The 20119-nt window shown below is 57.3% G+C and overlaps 6 protein-coding genes across 6 annotated transcripts in view; 3 read left to right on the top strand and 3 right to left on the bottom strand.

Annotated features, from left to right (window-relative positions):
- Positions 1-1347: 1347 nt before the first annotated feature.
- On the top strand, positions 1348-1865 carry BCV69DRAFT_299554 (hypothetical protein; the record flags this gene model as incomplete). The annotated part of the gene is made up of 2 exons (XM_025494343.1): positions 1348-1466; positions 1559-1865. 2 exons carry the CDS (start codon positions 1348-1350, stop codon positions 1863-1865), a joined length of 426 nt encoding a protein of 141 aa, XP_025347587.1.
- A 335-nt stretch (positions 1866-2200) lies between these two features.
- Positions 2201-3967, top strand: BCV69DRAFT_283308 (proteolysis and peptidolysis-like protein). Its single transcript, XM_025492659.1, has 4 exons — positions 2201-2527; positions 2643-2725; positions 2809-3440; positions 3581-3967. Exons 1-4 carry the CDS (start codon positions 2326-2328, stop codon positions 3618-3620), a joined length of 957 nt encoding a protein of 318 aa, XP_025347586.1. The 5' UTR covers positions 2201-2325; the 3' UTR covers positions 3621-3967.
- Positions 3968-4079: 112 nt separating this feature from the next.
- On the bottom strand, positions 4080-7715 carry BCV69DRAFT_277660 (hypothetical protein; the record flags this gene model as incomplete). Its single annotated transcript, XM_025491164.1, has 3 exons — positions 4080-6977; positions 7326-7640; positions 7671-7715. 3 exons carry the CDS (start codon positions 7713-7715, stop codon positions 4080-4082), a joined length of 3258 nt encoding a protein of 1085 aa, XP_025347585.1.
- Positions 7716-8530: 815 nt separating this feature from the next.
- On the bottom strand, positions 8531-13834 carry BCV69DRAFT_283306 (hypothetical protein). Its single transcript, XM_025492658.1, has one exon. The coding sequence runs from the start codon at positions 13626-13628 to the stop codon at positions 8682-8684; it is 4947 nt and encodes a 1648-aa protein (XP_025347584.1). The 5' UTR covers positions 13629-13834; the 3' UTR covers positions 8531-8681.
- A 765-nt stretch (positions 13835-14599) lies between these two features.
- Positions 14600-17170, bottom strand: BCV69DRAFT_209456 (DUF1929-domain-containing protein). The gene is made up of 2 exons (XM_025489738.1): positions 14896-17170; positions 14600-14819 (listed from the first exon to the last, which is right to left on the bottom strand). The coding sequence occupies exons 1-2, from the start codon at positions 17081-17083 to the stop codon at positions 14731-14733; spliced, it is 2277 nt and encodes a 758-aa protein (XP_025347583.1). The 5' UTR covers positions 17084-17170; the 3' UTR covers positions 14600-14730.
- A 2637-nt stretch (positions 17171-19807) lies between these two features.
- BCV69DRAFT_249756 (hypothetical protein) overlaps positions 19808-20119 on the top strand; it is a gene marked incomplete at both ends in the record, with an annotated part of 564 nt that continues 252 nt past the window's right edge. The window contains one exon of the mRNA XM_025490354.1: positions 19808-19903. Within this exon, the coding sequence (XP_025347582.1) occupies positions 19808-19903 (96 nt within the window). The remainder of the gene's footprint in view (positions 19904-20119) is intronic.

Genomic DNA, 20119 nt, shown 5'->3' with positions numbered 1-20119 from the left:
CCTCTCTTGTTCGTAATTGATTGGCCCTGTCCTCTGCCTTGGGTTGCTGGGCCTGCCCATCGGGGTGTGTTCCCGACGGCGGGAGCGGCGGCGTGGTGCGGCAGAAGCAGTGAAACAGGCCATGTCCGCGTTTGGCGTGCAGCTGCTCCTTCAGAGAAGACTCGCGCCGCTCCGCCACGCAAACCCGCCGCCGCGCTCCCCGACGCCGCCTGAATTCTCTTTCTGCCTGCCACGCCTCCGCTTCTCTTCCGGGGTCCCTCTTTCTCACTTTACCGCACACCGTCAGCTGCACGTTGTGCCTGCAGCCGAGACCCATACACCTGAAAGTGCGGATCTTCACTCGTCCGAGTCAGCTGGTCGGCCAGTAGAGCAGAGGAAAATCTGTGTAGATTACCGGCCAGGGCGAAGCGGATCTGTGCCGACATGCCGTAGACGATCGTTCAACCACCACCCTACGCCATTGGAGCTCCGCGCTCATGCACAGAACTTCTGTATACTTCCACTTTTCGCCGGCCCCCGGCCTGCGCGCGTGCCTGTGACCACTGCTTGTAATGCTTCATACCAACACACTACATTGCTCTGGACCGTCGGCAGGCAGCGGCAGAAATGGCGAGAAGTTCGAAACGACGTAGAGAACGTCTACTAGAAGGGTAGTAAAGCGGGGGAGATGGAGGAGTCTCGGCTTCGGCCGCCGGCAATGATGCCGATGCTTATGCAGGACCCACCACTATACGTCCTAGTGACGCAGACCACATGGCCTGTAGATGTGCGATGAGCAGCGGCATGATCGTCTCGTACCGGCGGAATGTCTCCTCTTGCCTTCATATGAAGGGTGAAGAGCGAAAGTGGGAGCATGTGGTAGGAGATCCTCAAGCCTCCTTCCTTGCACCCCACTGTCACGCCGTGTTTGTGGCTGGGCAGGCACACGTTTTGTAGAAATACACGGCGACCTCGTGCAAGCAAGAAGCAGTTCCCTCGTGCGTGCGGTCGTCATACTCGATGTCCATGTGGGCCATCGATGCCGACTGCTACATCGCAACGACCTGACTGTGTCTTGTCAGAGGCCGTGTTTATTGGTCTTCCCCCTGAGCAGTCCGGGCGGAAAGGACGGGGCGCGTCGTGTTGCTCTCCACTTTAGACCAACACTTTGTGCCAAGGCGTTGGTTGCTACCGGGTTGCAACCATGTAGCAACCCTCTCTGCTCGGGGGGAACGAAGTCGAGCATCCATCAATGACACGAACCCTAGCCTTGTCGTTCCATCGTTGTACGCTCTGGTCATTCGAGAGTTGAGCTCGACTACGTCCCAAAGGATCTTTACGCTGGCACTTGCTAACGGTCACAACAGAATGTCGAGCTCAGCAGGCTCAGGTGCCATCTCGATGCAGCAAAAGTCGAATGGGCGCCCTAGTCCCTCCTTCACTGCTCAGTCCCCAGTGCAAAGCGCACTTGGCACCACTCCAGGAGGGTGAGTAGGCGCGAGATGGTGTCCTCATCCTCAAGCTCGGCCTCTGAGCTCACACCTGCTCAATCTCTCCCTACGACCGCCACTGTCACCAGGACCAAGATCACCTACACCCGCGCCGAACTACTGGCTCTGTCCACTTCGCCCATCTCTACATCACGCGCAGCGCATCTGAGCACAGCGGGGTTGCCGGCCGAGATCTCGCGTTCCCCTGTGGAGCGCAAAGAGGTGCTGGCGGGCCTGAATGGAGGCGCGGATGAAGGAGTCGGGAGTGGACAGATATCAATGCCGCACCTAAGTGAGATGAGAGAGCATTCCAAAACCGGACAGACTTCCTTGCAGACGGCTCCCATGATGGAGAAGCGCACGACTGCAGACGAACAGTTTGTCATGGACCCTTGAGGCTGTGAATCTACATCACAAGATCCAGATGGATGTTGTTTAGGTGAACATCACTGACGGGAGTAAGCGAATACTACACACTGCTCAACGTCTGAGCACCCATGTCTCGCTATCGGCTGGCGACTATATGACATCTCTGACGGCGTGCGACCATTGCACCTGGATGTGCGTGTATGCTGCACTTGTATCTGTGCCTTGGGTGGAGCGGGCGGACTGAGTGGGACCTGAGTGGCCCAGGCACAACGCGCGGTGGAATTGTGGGAAAGGCGCTGACCTCACGCCCGCCGCGCTTCACTCCGAGGAATCACTCAGCCGAGAGCCATCACCACCGACCACTCGCCGCCATCGCTCACTTCATCCTACACTAGCAGCAGCAGTAGCAGCATCAGCACAGTTTCACACCCACACTCTTGGGTACATCCTCTCCTACGCTGCTGAAACCTCCTCACACGCTCCCCAAATGGCAGCCAACGGCGGAAGACAGGCGCTGGGCCGCCTCTTTGAGCAGGCCAGGAAGCAGGCAGAGGCGCAGATCCGCGCAGGTGGTGGGGGCGGCGGTGGTGGTGGAGGAAGGCCAGGACCGTCCGGTGGACTGCTAGGAGGCTCGGGATTGATCCTACTCGTCGGTGGAGGTTTCGCCATCAGTCAGAGCTTGTTCAATGGTGAGTGGCTCAGCCGAGGCCACCTGCGAGGAGAGCAGGAAGATCTGCACAGGCCGTGGCATTTGGATGACTGATGGGTGTCTGTATGCCGCCATTGTCCCTCTCTTGTCCACAGTTGATGGAGGTCACAGGGCAGTCAAGTACTCGAGATTTACGGGTGTCAAGTCAGAGATCTACCCAGAAGGAACACATTTCATGGTGAGCTCCTACCGCCTGCGTCCCTCATGACCCCCGAGAGCCACTCTCTGAACAGCGTCCTACCTCTCATCTCTCCTTCGCAGATCCCATGGATCGAGACACCCATTGACTACGACGTGCGAGCCAAGCCGCGCAGCATTCCCAGTCTGACTGGTACAAAGGATCTGCAGATGGTCAACATCACCTGCCGTGTCCTCTCCAGGCCAGCAGTAGAGGCCCTGCCTACCATCTACCGGGAGCTGGGTGCAGACTACGACGAGAGGGTGCTACCCTCCATCGTCAACGAAGTCCTCAAGTCCGTCGTAGCCCAATTCAATGCCTCGCAGCTCATCACTCAACGTGAAATGGTCTCGCGTCTAGTGCGGGAGAATCTTACAGAGCGAGCACGTCGCTTCAATCTCCTCCTTGACGACGTCTCCCTCACCCACGTCGCCTTCTCTCCCGAATTCACCCACGCAGTCGAAGCCAAGCAAGTAGCTCAGCAGACGGCCCTACGAGCCGCCTTCTTGGTGGACCAAGCTCTGCAAGAGAAGAATGCTACAATTGTGCGGGCGCAGGGAGAGGCAAAGGGAGCCGAGCTCATCGGAGAGGCAATGAAGAAGTCCAAGGGATTCCTACAGCTCAGGAAATTGGAGGCGGCAAGGGATATCGCTACGATTCTCAGTGGAAGCCAGAACAGGATCATGCTCGATTCGGGATCGCTGCTGCTCAATGTGTGAGTTTGATCGGAAGATGAGGTGGACATGGGGGGGGGAAAGGGGCGGCAAGAGGTCCGAGGGAGTGGGCTGGAGATTTGCCCTTTCCTTGTTGAACATCGCAGTACTGACCGGACTCACTCCTCTCCCTACCTCACAGTGCCGACGAGGACCCAGACTCGCCGCAAAACCGCAGGTAGACGTCGCCTCGGCGCAAGTATCATCGATCGGAGGGAGGGAGAGAAAGATGAAAAAGGGAGATCTACCGTCGAGGGGAGATGGAGGAGGAAGAGGAGGCAAAAGAGTAGAAGTAAGGGTCGAAGACTACATGGACCTCATGGTGGGCAGGGAGGCAGGCAGGCTTTGCACCAAACAAAACCAACTTCATCACAGCACACCACCACCACCACCAATCTCATCATTCAGTCTCAATACAGTCACCCGTACTGGGGGCCTCAGCCACTCTGTCTGTCCGTTGGTCTTTCGTGTATGCGGGATGGCAATGCTTGGACGGAGTGATGCTAATAGTGATACTGTTGTCATGAGCCAATGATGGGGTACAAACCGCTTCTCTTTCCCTCCTTTCCCTTTTCCCGTGCCTCCCCTCTTCCCACCTCCTCTTCCCCTCTCCCTCCCTTCAGCTACGCCTCTCCCCTAAGCTAGTAAGCGTACGAACTCCTTCTGCTCCTCTCCGCCCTCGAGAGCTCCTCACCCCTGACAAAGGCCTCTCTTGCTCTGTGCGCCTCGAGAATTTCTGCCGCACGAGGGTAGCGCTGCAGTAGACGCAGGGTGCGAGCCTCTTGCTCTCCCTCTCCCACTTCCACTCCCACTTCCTCGCCATTGGGATTACCTCCACCTTCGGCTTCGCCCTCGGGACCTAGTGACCCTTCTTGCTGCCCTTGCTGCCCCTGCTGATGCTGCTGGGAGAAGCGCAATAGGGATGCTTCGATCTGGAGAAGCGTGTTGCGCTGTGCCTTCCAGAAGGGTCTCTTCTGATCAAGAAGATTCTGCTCGTCGAGGAGACGGAGGATCTCTCGCCTCTCCTCTACACCCTCAGCAGTGGCAGTGCCATCAGCCTGATCGGCTGTCGAGCGGCCCGAGAGGCCATCAGCGGCGATACGATCCCAGGCTTCGTCCCCCTCTTCGCCGGGGTCCTCCTCCAAGCCGTTGCCTCTGGCCCGCGGAGGCTCGCCACTGAAGACTTGACCACCGGAGATCTCACGCTGGGCCCTTCGAGTGGGACCTCGACTGATTCCCAAAGTCTGGTCTTCGTTCCTCGCACCCTCCTTGCCCTTGCCAGTGGAATCTCCCTCCTTCTCGCCCCTTCCTCGTGCGCGTCTGCTCGCCTGACGTCCCTTGAGGATCAACCGCTGCAATTCCGTCGCGGGCGTCAGCTGATTGAGCACATTCTCCAGCACGCGCAGAGCGTCTTCTGTACGTCCGGCAGAAGCGAGGGCAGCGGCGAGCTGATTCCAGTTGTAAGGATCAAAAGCGAAGCCAGCAGAGCGCACGTCGGACCAGATCTCGGCGATGTCCTCGTGTCGATCCTCGCTTGCGAGGGCATCGAGCATGATGGAGAGAGGCAGACACAGAGCATTCCTCCGCACAGGGCTCACTTTGACCTGGCTCAGACGCGAGTCAGTATCGCCTCTTCGCGCCGCTCGACGGCCCGAGTACAGCGCTGCTGGGCCTGAAGTGGGAGTGGAGGGGGGCGCATCGAAGTTGAAGTCGTGATTATCGTTTGATCTCTCAGTGGCTTTTTCGAAGATGCGATTCCAGATGGAGATCATAGGGGCTAGGTCGTACCTGTGGCGATAGCAGTCCAGCGCGATGCTCAGAGTTGACATGGAGAGGGAGACACCATCTCGTTCTAGCTCGCTCAAGATGGCCTCGACTCTACTCGAATCTCCCTGCTTGGCAGAGTGGGTGAGCAAAGGGGCATAGAGTATCTGAGCGTCCCGGTGTCGATTTTTGCGAGCGTTGCTTGTCTCGTCCGAGTCCTGCCCTTCTTCCGCATCCGCCTTGTCCTCATCGGCCTCGCCAAGTTGGCGCAGGATGATGTCGCGGGCTAGACGCATATTGGCCTCGCTGCCACTGTCGATGTAAGCTTTGACCAGGATGCTCCATGTGATGGCCGAAACGCCCACACGCCTGCGCTGCAGTTCGTCAAAGTACTCCTTGGCAGCGGTGACATTGCCCAGACGCAAATGGGTATAGATGAGGATAGAAAAGTGCGAGACGTTGGTTCTTCGATTAGGCGCGAACCGTAGAGGACGTTTGTGTGGCTCATCTGCGATGTTTTCGACTGGGAGTCGCACCGGTGCCTGTTGCTCGCTGCCGACATCGCCACCAAAGAAAGTACTCTGCGACACAGAAGAGGGTCTATCACCGGTCGCAGCATCTGGTTGAGCTCCCATGTAATCAGCTTCTGCGAAGAAGTGCTCAGCAGTCCTAATCGCGTTGGCATCGCAAGCACTGGTCAGGAGAAGGGCATAGGTCCTACCATCCGGCGCGAGCGCTTGCTTTTTCATCTCCTCGTAGGCCAGCAAGACCTGCTTCAGGGGACTGTTGCGGTAGACGAGCGATTCGAGCATGCAATTCCATGCTCGAACATCCATTTGCACATGAGGGTTCCTCAGCATCGAACGGAACATCGTTTCCGCTTGGGCATACTCTCCCGATCTGATGAGCTTAGACATCAACAGAGGCAAGATCTGCGCAGAAGGCGCAAAGCCTTCTTGCTGCATCAGATGGAAGAAATCGAAGGCGGTAGGAAGGTCTCCGCGCCTAGCGAAGATCTTGATCATCAAGTCATAGGTGATGTGGCTCGGTTCTGGTCCCTGCTGTACCATCTTTGACCAGAGTGCTCCGGCTTTAGCAATATCGCGGACGCGAAAGTGACCGCGAAGAACGGCGTTGTGGGCTGGCAGAAGAATGTCCTCCCGGTATCTCCCTTGAAGCTGTCCTAAGAGGCGCTCAGCTTCTTCCATCCGCCCAAAGCGAACATAGGCATTGATGACTGTCATGTAGGTCATATTATCAAAGGTCTTCTTGCGAGCATTGGTCTCACTCGAACCGGGCAGAATCCAGTTCTCGTTGAGATGGCGCTCGAACAGAATGAAATCGTTGCCTCGGCCGTAGGCCTCAAGAAAATTATGCTTGAGGGCCCAAGATCCAGCATGCTTTGGGTAATGCTCGAGGAAGCGTTGCCACAGGAGACGCAGGCGGTCCACCTGCCCTCGCCTGCCAAGAAACGATCCGAGGACGAGGTAAGACTGCTCTTCAAGACGAATCAAGCCAGTGGAAGCGTCGAGTGCTTGTCTCTGAAAGACGTCCATGACGGTTCTCATGCTCGATGTATTGCCTCCCGTCGTGCAGAGTCGGATCAGCTTTCTTGCAAAGCGTTCAGGTAATTTGAAGCCGGCCTCGTCTGCTCTCACATAGACAGAGATTGCCTCGTCTAGCCGGTCTAGTCGAGCCAAACCGAACCCAAGAGCTAGAAGGGCTTGCGTCCGGACCTCTACGTCTCCAAAGCCGAGGACAAAGCCGATGAGTTCCTGGCAATCGGGTCTAGTGAGTGCTGTGAAGAGATCGTCAAGAGCTCGTTGGGTATCTTGGTAGTCGCGAGATGCAAAGGGAAGGATGGGACTGCATGACAGCAGACGGCGCAGCAGCCTCTTGATTCTCTCAGAGGCAGCCAACACTTCAGGACCTGGCGAGGCGGTATCGAGGGACATCCGCAGCCGTGTCATTTCCGATCGCAGTAGAATGTGACGATGAGTCTGCTCGGCCTTGGCTGGAAGCTGATTTTCGAGAGCGGACTCGATGCCACATTCGATGACGGACTGTAGCAGGCGGCTGAAATCCTCAGTATATCGATGATTGGTCGGATCGAGTCCTTGTACCTGCTCTAGGCCTTCGGCAATCGCAGCGCGAGCGACCTGCATCACGTCCTCCATCTTCGTCAGGGCTGCTCCGAGATCGCCCTTCAGGGCCAGGCCAACGCCAATGAGCGCTTGTGTAGCTACATCGCCTTCACGCCCTTTCACAAGGCGCAAAATTTGCTCTCCTGCCTCAATTGTCCCATCGATTGGCAATGAGGATGAACGGCTATGTCGCTTGAGCAGCAATGAGGCATTGGCGAGCTGCTTTGCAATAGGCAATAGCGCTCTTTGCCTTTGTCCCGACAGAGTCTTATCAAGGTCTACGCCCTCGGCTACCTGTAGCAGACTTGTGAGCAGGCTGCGCACATGAGGAACGTGGGACCGGATCTCTTTGCCCTTGATATCTTCCATTGTAATCCTCCGATCCAGCTCACGAGCTATCCGGAATGGATCATCTGTCTGGCTTCGAAGCTTTCGTAGCTCGCCTGATAGGTAGCAGAGGTATTTGATGGGTGTTGGAAGCTCCTCGCGGGTAGCTACGCTGGGACGAGGTCGAGGCTGAGATCGAGATGGGGGGAGATATTGCGGAGGCGGAGGTGGCTGCGATTGAGATTGAGCTGCTGTCGAGGCGTGGCGAGCAGCGAGCAAGAGTAGCGGTGATTTCGTTGCTTCAATACGACGCTTGGAAGATGGGCTCAGCGGTAGCGGTCCGCAAGAGCATCTCTCGCTCGTCGCCGAGGAAGCGGTGGTGGCCACCCGCCGCCGATGGACCTGCTGGTGGAGGCAGCATATCGGATGTTGGTAATGCTGCTGTCTTCCCAGAGACGAGTGTAGAAGTCTAGCTTGGAGGTGCTCTCGTAGTAGGATCCTCGAGGAAGGACTTCTCACTACGATCATGGAGACTTTCCCAGACCCCTTCGCGGGATCAGAGGAGAGCAGCTATGCCCTCTCCGCCCAAGCTCCAGGCGCGACGATGGCGAGACCCCTCTTCTTGCGCACGTCCAAAAGCGCAGCAAGGTATCGAAACGCGATGAGTGAGACCTAGTAGGATGTCTGGTTGATCATGGTCTAGAAGACTCAAGTCTATAGAGGGGAAGGACAGAGTAGGAGCTCCCCTGGCATTGGGGGCGTGGGGGATGAGCGCTGACGAGAAGGACTGAAGCGGCGTCAGTGCATCGATCAGTCAAAAAATGCACGCAGGGACGCGGAGCGGAGCCGAATTACATCAGCAAGAAGATGGACGTCGGTATATTGATTGGCTACAGTTACAAGCAGGGCACGCCACGTTCTATAGAATGGGAAAAGTGAGGCGGAAGCTGTCAAGCTTCTCCTGGGTGTATACTGAGCCATCAACCTTGGCGAAGGCACGGTCGCGCCTTATATTCCACAGCTGCCGATCCAGATCACCGGCCGATGGTCACTCCTCCCTTCCAGGGCCCGCATCTCCCGATCATCCAAGCTCTTGTAGAGCAGACACTGCACCTCTCCCTTCCTTGGTCCAATCAGCTCCGGCTTGGGCGGTACAATTGCAACATTGATAGGATCGCCGGGCGCCTGGTGAGGGCCATCTCGCGGTCCGCCAAAGGAGGCAAGAGCAGCTGCTGCTCCCTGTGCCGTCAAGATAGAGGGCATGTGTGAAGACCACCAGCTGGTCATTCTGCGATTCGAATGTGTGTTGCTGCCATTACTATCCGAGGCCTGCATGGGCGCACTGAGTGGGACTTCTGGGCGGCTCTCGGAGCTAGGCGACGGTGGCAGCCTCTGATCGTGACTGGCGTCGTACGGCGAGCTGACCGCTCGAAGTGCTGCCAGGCGAGGGGAGCTCATGGGTCCTCTGGTGTACGAAGGACGCGCAAATGCCGAGGTGTGTCCTGCAGAGGCCGTCCGTTTGGGCGTGGTGGGCATCAAGGGCTTGGCCGCGGCGGGCCTGTCTATCGGCGAAACGGGAACTACTTCATTGCTTGAACGCTTCGAAGTGTCCGGAGTTGGCTGAACAGACAGCGCAGAGCCGATCGAATTTCTCGTACTCTTGACGACTGCTGTATCACCAGAGAGATCCAAGCTGCTCACGCGGCTACCATTCTTGGGAGGGCCGTGCCAATTGAACCACGTGCCTCCCCGGCCCCTCTGAGGAACTGCGTCCCGTAAGTCACCCCCCTCGTCAGATCCGCCCACATCCTCTTCCGCGATCTTCTTGTCCATGCTCGAGACAGGATGGGAGAATGTCTGAGATCGCTTGGGTAGCGGGACAGACGAGCCTCCTCGCCTTTCATGGTGACCAGGAAGCGGGACGTGCTGCGATGCTCGGGAAGAGGTAGAAGCCGCAGCGGCCTTGATGGCAGATAGGCTCTTGCTCATCTTGCCCGGCACGCTCTCAGATTCCGAAGGCGCGAGTGGAACGTTGCTTCTCCAGAGAATACGGTCCGTCCAGCTGGGTACTCGCTGCTTTGCGCTTGTGTCATACCTCTGTTCCTCAATCTCGGCTTCAGCTGCGAGCTGGTTGGCAGTCGATTCGCTTCGCGGCATGCCTGCAGCGACTGCCTCGGCATCCAAAGTACTTGACGAACGGCGCCCAAATTGCGCAAGTGTCGGAGGAGTCTGTGTTCTTGGGCCTGCAGCAGGCCTCTTAGAGCCAAAACTAGGCGCTTTTCCTGCTGACCCTTGTACCGAGTTCATTGAAGCGATTGAGCTCTGATGCCTCAGGCCATTGTCGCCGGGCTGAGAAGAGAAGGTAGGGAGAGACGAAGCGGCCTTACTCGACATTTTGCGGGCGAGCCCGGGCAGCGCTTCACTGGCGGAGGCCTTCGGAGAGGTATACAGAGCCTGCTGCTCTCCCGACTGCGAAGGCGGGAAGAATGGGCTGCTGCGATCTGACCTCGGAGTAGTTGGCTGGCTTGGGGTTCCAGCCGAAAAGTCCCGGCTTCGATGTTTCTCCTTTCTTTTGCTTGCAGATCCATGCTCACTGCTTGCTCCAGTCGCCGAACGTACCAGATCCATGATGCGAAGCTTGGCCTTTATAGCAGCGCCATGGGAGAAGATAGCGCCACCCTGAGCAGCACTGGTGTTGCTCGAGACTACCGGATCTACTGGACTGACGCCATACGAGGAGGCAGCAAACGTGGAAGATTCTTCATCCGAATCAGTACCAAGCTGATTGGCAAAGCCTGACGAATCCCAAGCTGCTGATGAGATAGAGCTGGCATCGTCATCTGTATACTCTTGATCTCTGTCTCGATCGGACAGCGACTGTCCCGCTTGAGTCCCCTGCTGTTGCGGGTGAATCTGCGAAGTGCGCTTGGCGACCAGTCCCGTTGTTTCTCCACTACCCATCGCCTCCCAGCGAACTGGGCTGTCAAGGTCCGGATCATCTGCAGTGTCGGTCGGAGACGTGACGAGGTTCGTTGCCGCGTGATCTCTCCTCTGCAGGATCCTTCTGACTGTGCGTTCCTTCTTCGGTTTCTTCAACGTCTTCAGCACATCATACTTGTACGTCGGAGGAAAGGTGATAGGATGTTCGTTGAAGCCTTTGAATTCCTTGCCCTCCTTCATCACCTTGCGAAGCTGATCAAACTCTATGGCTTGGTCATACCGCCGTTGCATGATGAGCCAGTCTGCGTGTTGCCTGGTGATGTCGACCCGGAAGTTGAGATCACCAAGCCAGAAGGCGTGGTCGAACATCTCAGTGACATCGTCAAGACGGTTGCGCGGATCATCGGTGGGGAGGAAGGTGTCAACTCTCAACTCTCGCTTGATCTTTGCAATATTGTCCAAGCGAGTCTGCACCTTGCCCTCGTGAGCAGCAAGATGAGAGTTGACGAACAGCAGTCTAGTCTGGCCAATCTTGATGCTGATGCCCACAGCGCCCTTGTTACCGACTCGACCAGCCAGTAGTCCGCTCTTGACCTGGCCTCGTGACACGCCGCGTACCCGGTCGCGACAGCCTCGCCACACGTAGACGGCACAGTAGACCATCGCCATGCGCTCCTTAGCGATCAGCTCGTAGGCTCCAATGGTGTGGGGCGGGTTCTCAGAGTGTTGACCTGGGATTTGTAGATGCAATTGACGCCTGGCATTGTCCCGAGCAGTAGCGGCATCGGGCGTAGTTGGCGGAGCAGGGATCGCAGCAAAGTCCTTGACGATAGGTGCACTAGGGGATGGGCCCGCAGGGGAGGGAACACGTAATGTCTCTGCTGCAGTGTTGATACTGTTAGCGCCACTGCTACTGCTGTTATCCTCCGATGCCAATTGACCAACCGTGCCGGTGCTGCTTGCTCGACCAAGATCTGGTTTCGGGACGGTCAAAGTACCGCCGGTGCTCTGCCTTCGGCCAGCAATGAGACCCTTCGACAAGTTTCCAGGCTGAGGAGGCGATCCACCAAAGGGTGACATGGTCTCAAAGTCGTCGGAAGAGGAATGCGTCATCGAGCCACCTTCCGTGTGGGAAGACACAGAGGCAGAGGGTTCTGGACTTTCGGATCGTGATGGCGCTTGCGTAGCTGGGACTCTGCCGTGGATGATAGCTTCGGCCGTAGCAGCCAGGCCCTTGGTTGCTTGCGTCTGCGCTGCCGGCCCTCTACATAGCCAGTCTTCACATGCTTCACTCCAGCCCTTCCCGCCGAGACCTTTGCTGTGCGGAGCTGGAGCCGGCACGCCGCTGCTCGTGTTAGCTGGAGGTGGTGAGCCGAAGGGAAACTCCTCTCCAGCCTGTGCCCTTGGTGTGCCAACGCCGGGGGACCAAAGGTCCATGGCACCTGCCAGACTTGGCGTACCGGCGTCTTTCATTGCCTTGCTGGGCTGTACTTTGCTCTTCGTCCGAGCCAGATCGCCAAGTTCGCCTGCGACGCCCAGTCCTGTAGCAATGCGCTTTCCATCTCCCCAAGGGCACTCCTGACCAGCGACAATGAGCAGATGGTACGGGTGACCATCATCGTGGGGCAGAGGAGGTATCCGGTCGTGACGCGGGGTACCTTCCTGCCCGGGAACACCTTTCCCTCGCGCCTTTCGTTTCGCCCTCTGCGCAGCAGCATCCTCGCCTTTGGTCCCACCGTCGGAGCTTTCTCCGCCATCGACGTCGCTTTCGGGGTCGAGGTCCCAGCCCTCGTCCGGAGGAACATATCCTCCGACTCGGCCCAAAAGCACCTCCAGGTCGCCTTTCGGCAGCGAACCTCCGCCCATGTTCCAGGTGATGATCTTGACTTTGATAGCAGGCCTTTGCAATCTGGCGGGCGGAAGAGTCTCCTCAGGTAGTGTCACACCGGCCCCGACATCCTCAGACGAGGCAGTGGCATTGTCCCTTGAGGTGGGACCATCAAGGATGTTGAAGGCAACGCGAGGAGGCTGCAGGGTAGGATGGGCATTCGGATGATAGGAAGGGGCCACTGGAAAGGCTCCTGGCGGCCCAGCCGTCTCCTTCTCATGAGAGTCATTCTGTCCTCGAGCAGTTCTTCGGTTGAGGTCAACAGAGCTCTTCCGCGAAGGGTGGGGCAATCTCGGCCTATGAAGTTGGAAGTGAGACCTTGTAGGAGGGCTTTCCACAGAAGGTCCTGCTACTTCAGTGCCTCTGGTGAGGGACAACTTGCGACTGGGCTGACGAGGCGTCCCAAGCATATCGCTTGCAGAAGTCGGCAGCTCGGACGAGCGGCCAAAGGCAACGGTAGGCGTCTTGTCTGCTGATGACGTTTCGATGTCTTCGATAATTCTGGGCTTTATCACTGTCTCATCTATGGTCAGGGGTGCCAGCTGTGACCCTCTCCGAGATCCAGCCAGTGAAGGCCCTGATTCTGGCGAAGGCGATCGAAGGCTGGGCGAGTGAGACGAGCCTCCAGACGTCGAAGCCTTGGCAGACGGCATCACCGAGTGTAGCCTTGCCTCTATCGACGGGAGATTGCTGTTGCTGGGATGTTGCTGACTAGATGGCGAGGGCTCAGCGCTAAGGGGGCTCCTGGGCGGCGCAATCTTTAGGGGCCGTGCAGCACCTACCTTGACCCGAGGCTGATACGGCAGCTGATTATCGGGCAAAGGCTGAGCGGAAGGCAGACCGCCTTTGTCGGATGTCGAAGAGCCTTGAGTACCATCCTTTTTGTCTGTAGCTTTCCTTCTAAAGAGGTCCTTGGCCCTCTCACTGATCTTCCTCCTCCTGGAATGATCACCCTCATAGTGCCCGGAAGAAGAGCCGGGAGATAGGGGAGGCTCAGGCCACTGAGCTTCGTCCATGGAGCCAGACGCTTGCGAGAACGAAGGACGTGACCAGGGAGAGCCTGGCTGTTCCGAGACTGAAGACGTCCTGAGATGACTCGAAGCAGAGTCGGAGCGAGGCTGCTCCATCGTAGCAGTCTATCTTGGGAGTGAAAGAGCCACGCCAAGCTCTAATGGAGTGCTCAGAAGAGCATCGAGGCCTAAGTGAGCGTGATATAGATCACAGTATGTTGAAAGCTCGAGCTCAGAAGCTTCGCACGTGCAGAAACAGGGGCACAGAGCAACGGGAGGTGATGATAGGGGAATATCAGGGGACGGATCGTCGTACCGCCTCGTTGGTTAGTTGGGTGCGTGCGGGCTTGCGTGCGTGGGACTGGAAAAAGGGTCTAGCAACGGAACGGAAGCAGAAGCCGGCTGGGCGCAGAGACGACCGAGGGGAAGCGATCGGGCGGTCAAGCAGGCAAGCGATTCAGGCCAGATCCGGTGGCAGGGCGTGCCGCGAACTCGTCTCAATGCTACAGTCAAATTCAGAAGAAGCACAGGACAGGACAGGGCAGAGTGGAGTGTATAAATTGCAAGGGACAGAGAAAGGTCGACGTATGAAGTAGGTCTGAGTACACATACGACGCACAGGGTGCTGGCGAGGGAAGCGGAAAATATGAAGGAGGGACGGGGGAGGGAGAGGGAGAGCAAAAGGTGCAAATGGCCGCACGGGAAGAGTGGAAAGAAGAAATCGTATGCGTTGAATGGAAGTGATGATGACTCGGAAAGGCAGGAAAAGAGCGGTAGAGACCGTGTGTAAACGTATGATTGTACGCCTGCGAGCGAAGGAGGATTCGGAGACCCTGACCAAGCCGCAAATAAAGCCGAGACCGAAACCAATTGTCCAGATGAAAGCGGTAGTATTCGTTGTTGATGTTCCGGATGGAACGGGATTGGGCCAGAGAAGCCACAGAGAAGTCATGTCCATCAAATTAGTCGTTGCTCAGCTGTCCTCCAGCGAGCTTCATCAAAGCGCTGCAGCAAGTCAGCAATCATTGATGGGGGATATGGTCGTCTCGGTAGCTGCCGTAAGGTTCCGAGCGGTCCATGTTGTCCTTGTAGTAGTCGCCTGCGTCACCGCTGTGGTGCTCTCCCCAACCACTTTGAGCTGAAGCACTGAATGCTAGGGGCGAGCGTGTCGAGTCCCTCGGGTGGTCGTAGAACGGCGTGTTTGGTCCGCTGACATCATTCATCCGATAGCTGTCGTAATCGGTGTTTGGTGTCCCACTGCGGAGAGGTGCTGCGAAAGCGTGGACGGAACTCGAAGGAGTGTTGACTCTCTTGTACTCTCCGCCTGGAGTGTCGCGATAGCTGGACTGTCCGTAGATAGTACCAGCGCCTGCACTAGCCGAGCCCTCTGTCATCCCCTTCGAAGCCCGCTTCTTGGACTGACGCCTCCAGCAAAGGAGACCCAGCAGGATCAAAAGGATCACAACGGCAGCACCAACGGCAACACCAATGATGGCTCCGGTTCCGAAGGAGCTGCCCGAGCTGCTACTTGTAGCAGCAGACGAGAACTTCGAGTTGGTCACCGAACTAGGAAGGGTGGGGGCCGACCCGGCGTTGCTAGCATAATCGTAAGGGACGGTGCCACTGAAAGTCTTCTGTCCGATCTGAATGTACTTTCCGGAGCTTGGGATACCGTCGACGGTGATGAAGAGGAGAGCGGGGCCTGGCGCGAAAAGGTTGACATTCGTGGGCATTGGCATGACCGTGTAAGTGGCGCTACCATCGTCGTTCACCGTGAATGCGTGCTCGAGCTGAATTGATCTTTGGCCCATGTTCATGGCGTGGGTCGAGAATCCAGGGCGGATGACCATAACCTTGGTGTTGTTTGCTTTGTAGTTGGCGTTGCTGCCCATGCTCTTCGAGTCGACGGTGAAGGACCAGGTGTTGCCGCCGTACAGGATGTACTCTGGCAGACCCGAGACGTTCGGCCTGGTCTCGAAGTAGTAGTCAGGGTACCACTTCTCCAGCTCATATGTCGTGTTGTAACAAGTGACGCCGTTGATTGGCGTCGTAGGCATGTTCAGAGTGACATCCATGTGCGGGTTTGATCCACCAATCAAGACGGATCCGTCGGGCAGAAGCAGAGCAGACGAGTGGTAGAGTCGAGCAATAGTCGAGGAGCCGAAACCGCTCTGAGTCAGACGCGACCCCACGGGCATGGCAGGGTCATAGAGGACTGGTGTGTAGGAAGGCTCTTGTGTCATGCTCTCCGTGGTGACATTGGTTCCGTCAGCGTTGTAGAAGACGTTCGCCCAGGTGTAGTTTCCGCCAGCATTCGAGGCCATCGTAGTGGTGACGTTGCCGTAACCGGCAGTACCATTGGCAGCACCATTGACGATCAACATCTGTCCGGTAGGGAGGTGAATGAACTGACCCATCGTGCGGCCCGTGGGCAGGCTCTCCTCAAAGACGTAGTCAGCAGCAGTGTTGATCGATCCATCGGCATTCTCAGGCTGGATGGAGTGGCAAGCGCTCGAAGCAGCCCGAGTCAGAGGATTGAAGAAGGGAGCCGTGAAGTCGCCCCACTGGTTTTCCGGAGCTGATTGACCACCACAGAAGAGGATGGTTGGAGTGTAGTTGTTGTCCAATGTCAGGGGGAGCATGGCAACGGCTCCGGAAGCTGGGTACACTCGGACGATCTCGTCGGGCATGTCCGGAAGATAGGTTTCTGTGTTTGCGGTGTAGTTCCACAGAATGGTAGAGTAGTTGGCTTGCATAAAGATCTTACCACTGGGCATCAAGTACATGTGCGCGTACATGTTGAGGCCGCTGGTGTTGGCCATGAACTTTGAGAGGACAGGAGAGCCCTTGCTTGGGTAGAACTCGAAAGTCGGGTTCGATCCACCACCATCGATGTTTTGCAGACTACCGGTCAAGCCACCGTTGGAGTATTGTGGGTCGGTGTTTGGGTAATTGCGGTTGATGTATCCTCCATTGATGGCACCACCAATGAGGACCATGGAGCCATCCGGAAGCGACTCGACACCCGGATACCAACGTTGAGACTGCATCTGCACGCCGCCGGGTTGGTCGAGCCACTGGATTGAGGAAACGTCGGACCCACTTGCTACAGGATTCAGGAGACGCAAAGCCTTACCACCATCGTAGTCTTGGTACGGGTAGTCGGCCGCGGTCCCTGCGGTACCGATGGAGATGCCTCCGTAGGAGATAGCTTGGTTGCCTCCAGCCACGACCCATGTTCCGTTACCGAGGATCAAACCAGAAGCGCAGAAAGGATTGGTGTTGACGTCGATTGCGGTGACAGAGTTATCACTCAGACTGAGGATGGAACCCCACACTGGCTTGTTGTCGTAACCAGGGACGCGAGCACGGTTGTTCTCGACCTTGTCCATGATGAATACGTAGTCCTCGTTGATGAGACCCAGCATCATGGCCGATGCCAAGGAGTCATCGTTGATGACCTCGTATGTCAGGGCTTTTCCCGAGCTTGCGGCGCTTGCCAGCGAAGCTCCCAGGGAGAGCGTAGCGGCAGCGGCCGCAACGACAGTTGTGATGATTTTCGATTGAAGCATGTTTGTGTATGTGAAGGGGGCAGTGCAGCGCGTCTAGTAGACAATGGTGTCAACTCTTGCCAAGGACGTGTCTCTGATGAGCAACGTCACGCGGTCTAGCGATAGGGCTGATGTAAGGGGGAGGCTGAAGAAGTTGCCGCCAATGATAAGTGGTGTTGAGAGGATAGAAGGTATCTCAAGGTGTGGAGATAGAGCAGCGAGGAAGGAGTATTGATGGGCGACGACGAGGAGCGTGTAAGAGTGAGTGTGCGCGCCGTGGGCAAGAAGGGGCCGAGTGAAGGGAAAAGGGTTGTGGAGTGCTAGCCAAGGAGGCAGTTGCGCCAGGTGGCAAAGGGGTAAAGAGAGGGGCTCTGGAGCGGACTGAGGCAAGGCAGTAGAGGTCTTGCGGCGTGTGAGACCAACTGCTTATAACCCTTGATGGAGGGGTGGGAGAGATGGGTGCGGGGGAGGGTGGTATATGGTGTTTTGGAATGGATTGGAAGGGGGAGGTGTGGTCGAGGGTGTCTTTAGGGAGGGTTCGATGGCCGTTTCCTCCTTCGGCGCGAGGACCTTGAGTGCGGCCTTCGGGCGACGGGCGACGGCCTTGTCCGTGAGTGGTCAAGTGGGGTGGAGCTGGCCAAGGGAAGCCTGGGCGGGCAAGCGGGCGGGCAGATTGGCAGACGCCCCTGGCTGTGTCTTGGCTCCTCTGGTGCCGCCCGCCCGTCTCGGCTACGACCGCCTCGCCGACGAGCGCAGTCAATCTGCCTGCGTGCTTGCCCCCTGCCGATGTTTGTGACGAGGCTCAGCAGCGCGTCCTGCCGTCGGAAGAAAACACCACGCAACAACGAAATTCCGTCGAGCGCCGACGACTGGCACGCAGCGAGCTTCAGTCCTTACACCAGGCCAAGATGCAAGCAGCAGGCAAACAGCAGCAGCAGCAACAACGACAACAGGATTCTCTCGCTACCAGACTGCCTCTCGCACCTCCGCGGCAGAAACACCGATCAATTCCGACCGGCCGGAGCATCAGAGCAGCAGGAACACACGCAGACGCACACATAAACACACCGTCCACGCTTGCATTTGTTCTTCCCGCCGCCGGCCCGCACCCAGCAGCGTGGGCTCGCTGCGAGCCCGGCAGAATCAGTCATCAGCTTGCTCTTGCTTATTATACTGACCCTTGCTTTCGGGCAAAAAAATGTTCAGTCGTTGCGATTGAATTCCGTGGTACAAGGGCATGCCGTACGGGGCGCACCAATCCCGTCCCTGAGTCGTGTCTTTGGGGAGAGCACGCGAGGGGCACTCAGTCAATACACGAGGGACCCAACGCGCCTGCCAGAACTGGAGGTCGTAACATTCCTTCAAGCTCGCATCCTGAGTACGCGATGCATCCCGATGAGCTCTGGGTGAACCCCTATTGCCAAATTCAGAGATGTGGCGCGGCGCCAAGTCATGCGATGAGGCTGAGCCTGATTGGCCCTGACTCCGCTGCGAGCGGGGTTGGAGCCATCTCAGTTGAAGCGTGTTTGTACAGCAGCCGCCGACAAGAGCCGCGCTCCCTTTGCTCTTATCATATTGACCCCTGCTCGAAAGCCACGAGAGCACTTCGCAAGGGGCCAACGCGACCCTAGAGGCCTGGCAGCGAGCATCGGTGGACCCTCTTCAGCTTTTCGCCGCTGGTTGGTGACCTCTACGCCTCATCTCACTAAATGGTGACGGCTTGTCCCTTGCGCCCGGCGACAATCTCATTGCAGCGCCACTTCGAGCATCATGCCTCTCGCCTCTGGCAGCCGCTTGCAGATAAACTTGTCATACACAGATCTGTCAGCCCGTTCATGTTGCGTACTGGCCTGCGCTAGGTCACGTGCGTCGCTGGTCTTCCACGGGACTGCCGTGCGTGGTAATGGCAGTACGGATGCTGTGAGGGCTACCAGACCTTTTGCTATTGCTCCCACACCAACACTAGCGATCCGTTGCCCTGCCCCGTGTGCGGCAATCTCCACCCGCAACAGCCGCCGTGCCACAGCAGCTGAGGAGGAGCACGCGTCTTGAATTCTCGTCCGTCGTCCGTCGTTCGTCGTCCGTGGTCCTAGCCAACATCCATCCGTCCAATCACCGTCCCTGTCTCGCCCTTTGTTCCCCTACCAATCCTCTTTCTGCCAGCACCACGTTCTTATTTCGCTCGCTGTCTCGCCTCGCTCCTGCCATCGCTCGACACCTTGAACTTCCCGCTTCTCCAATACACCCGACCACACCTGCTCTCCACTAGCCACGTCTGCGCGCTTCATCACTCTCGCTCTGACCACATACCTCTGATCAAGTCGCAGCGGCTGTACGCACACGTCAAATCCCCAACATCTGGTCAACCTCTGCGAGATTCTTTCTCTCATCCTCATCGACAGACACGACGAGTTTGCCCACGGTGAGTCTCTTGCAGGGGCGTATATGCGGCCATCAAAAAGTCGAGATTGTGCGGGTGCATGATGAGATGAGCGCGGAGAGGGGCAGCGCTCGCCTCTGCTGGACTGGCCGCACTGCGTAAGCGCCGCTCGCCTCTCTTCTCGTCCAGGCTTTTCTTCTCGCCTGGCCCTCCGCTTCGACGCACGCAGAGCTCACACACGAATAAACTTCTTCACCTCGACTTGCCCTTGCCACTTTTACCATCCCATTCTCGATTCATTCAGTCGACTCGAACGCATCATTTCCCGTACACTCACACATACCAACCTCACATCCAACTCAACAATGGCTGCCAAGGTCTACGTCGGAAACCTGTCGTGGAACACCTCGGACGATGGTCTCGCCCACGCCTTCTCTGCCTACGGACAGCTCACCGACTACGTGAGTGAACATGGGACCATGAGAAGAGATCAGCAGCTGGATGGCAATCGGCAGGCATCCCTTTGTATCGCATATGGGAGATAAGCAACATCTGCTGCCCTGGCTGCAGTCTGATGGCTCGGATCAGGCAGAAGTGAAAGGGGTCGGAAGGATGTGGAGCAGAGGAATATCGCAGCATTCCTAGTCTTCCCTTACTCACACGTAGCCCTGCCCCCC

Source organism: Pseudomicrostroma glucosiphilum (assembly GCF_003144135.1).
Source record: "Pseudomicrostroma glucosiphilum strain MCA 4718 unplaced genomic scaffold BCV69scaffold_8, whole genome shotgun sequence".
NCBI classification, from domain to species: Eukaryota; Fungi; Basidiomycota; class Exobasidiomycetes; order Microstromatales; family Microstromataceae; genus Microstroma; species Microstroma glucosiphilum.
Note: the sequence above shows the minus strand (reverse complement) of the source record. Positions and strands in the feature narration are given on the sequence as shown.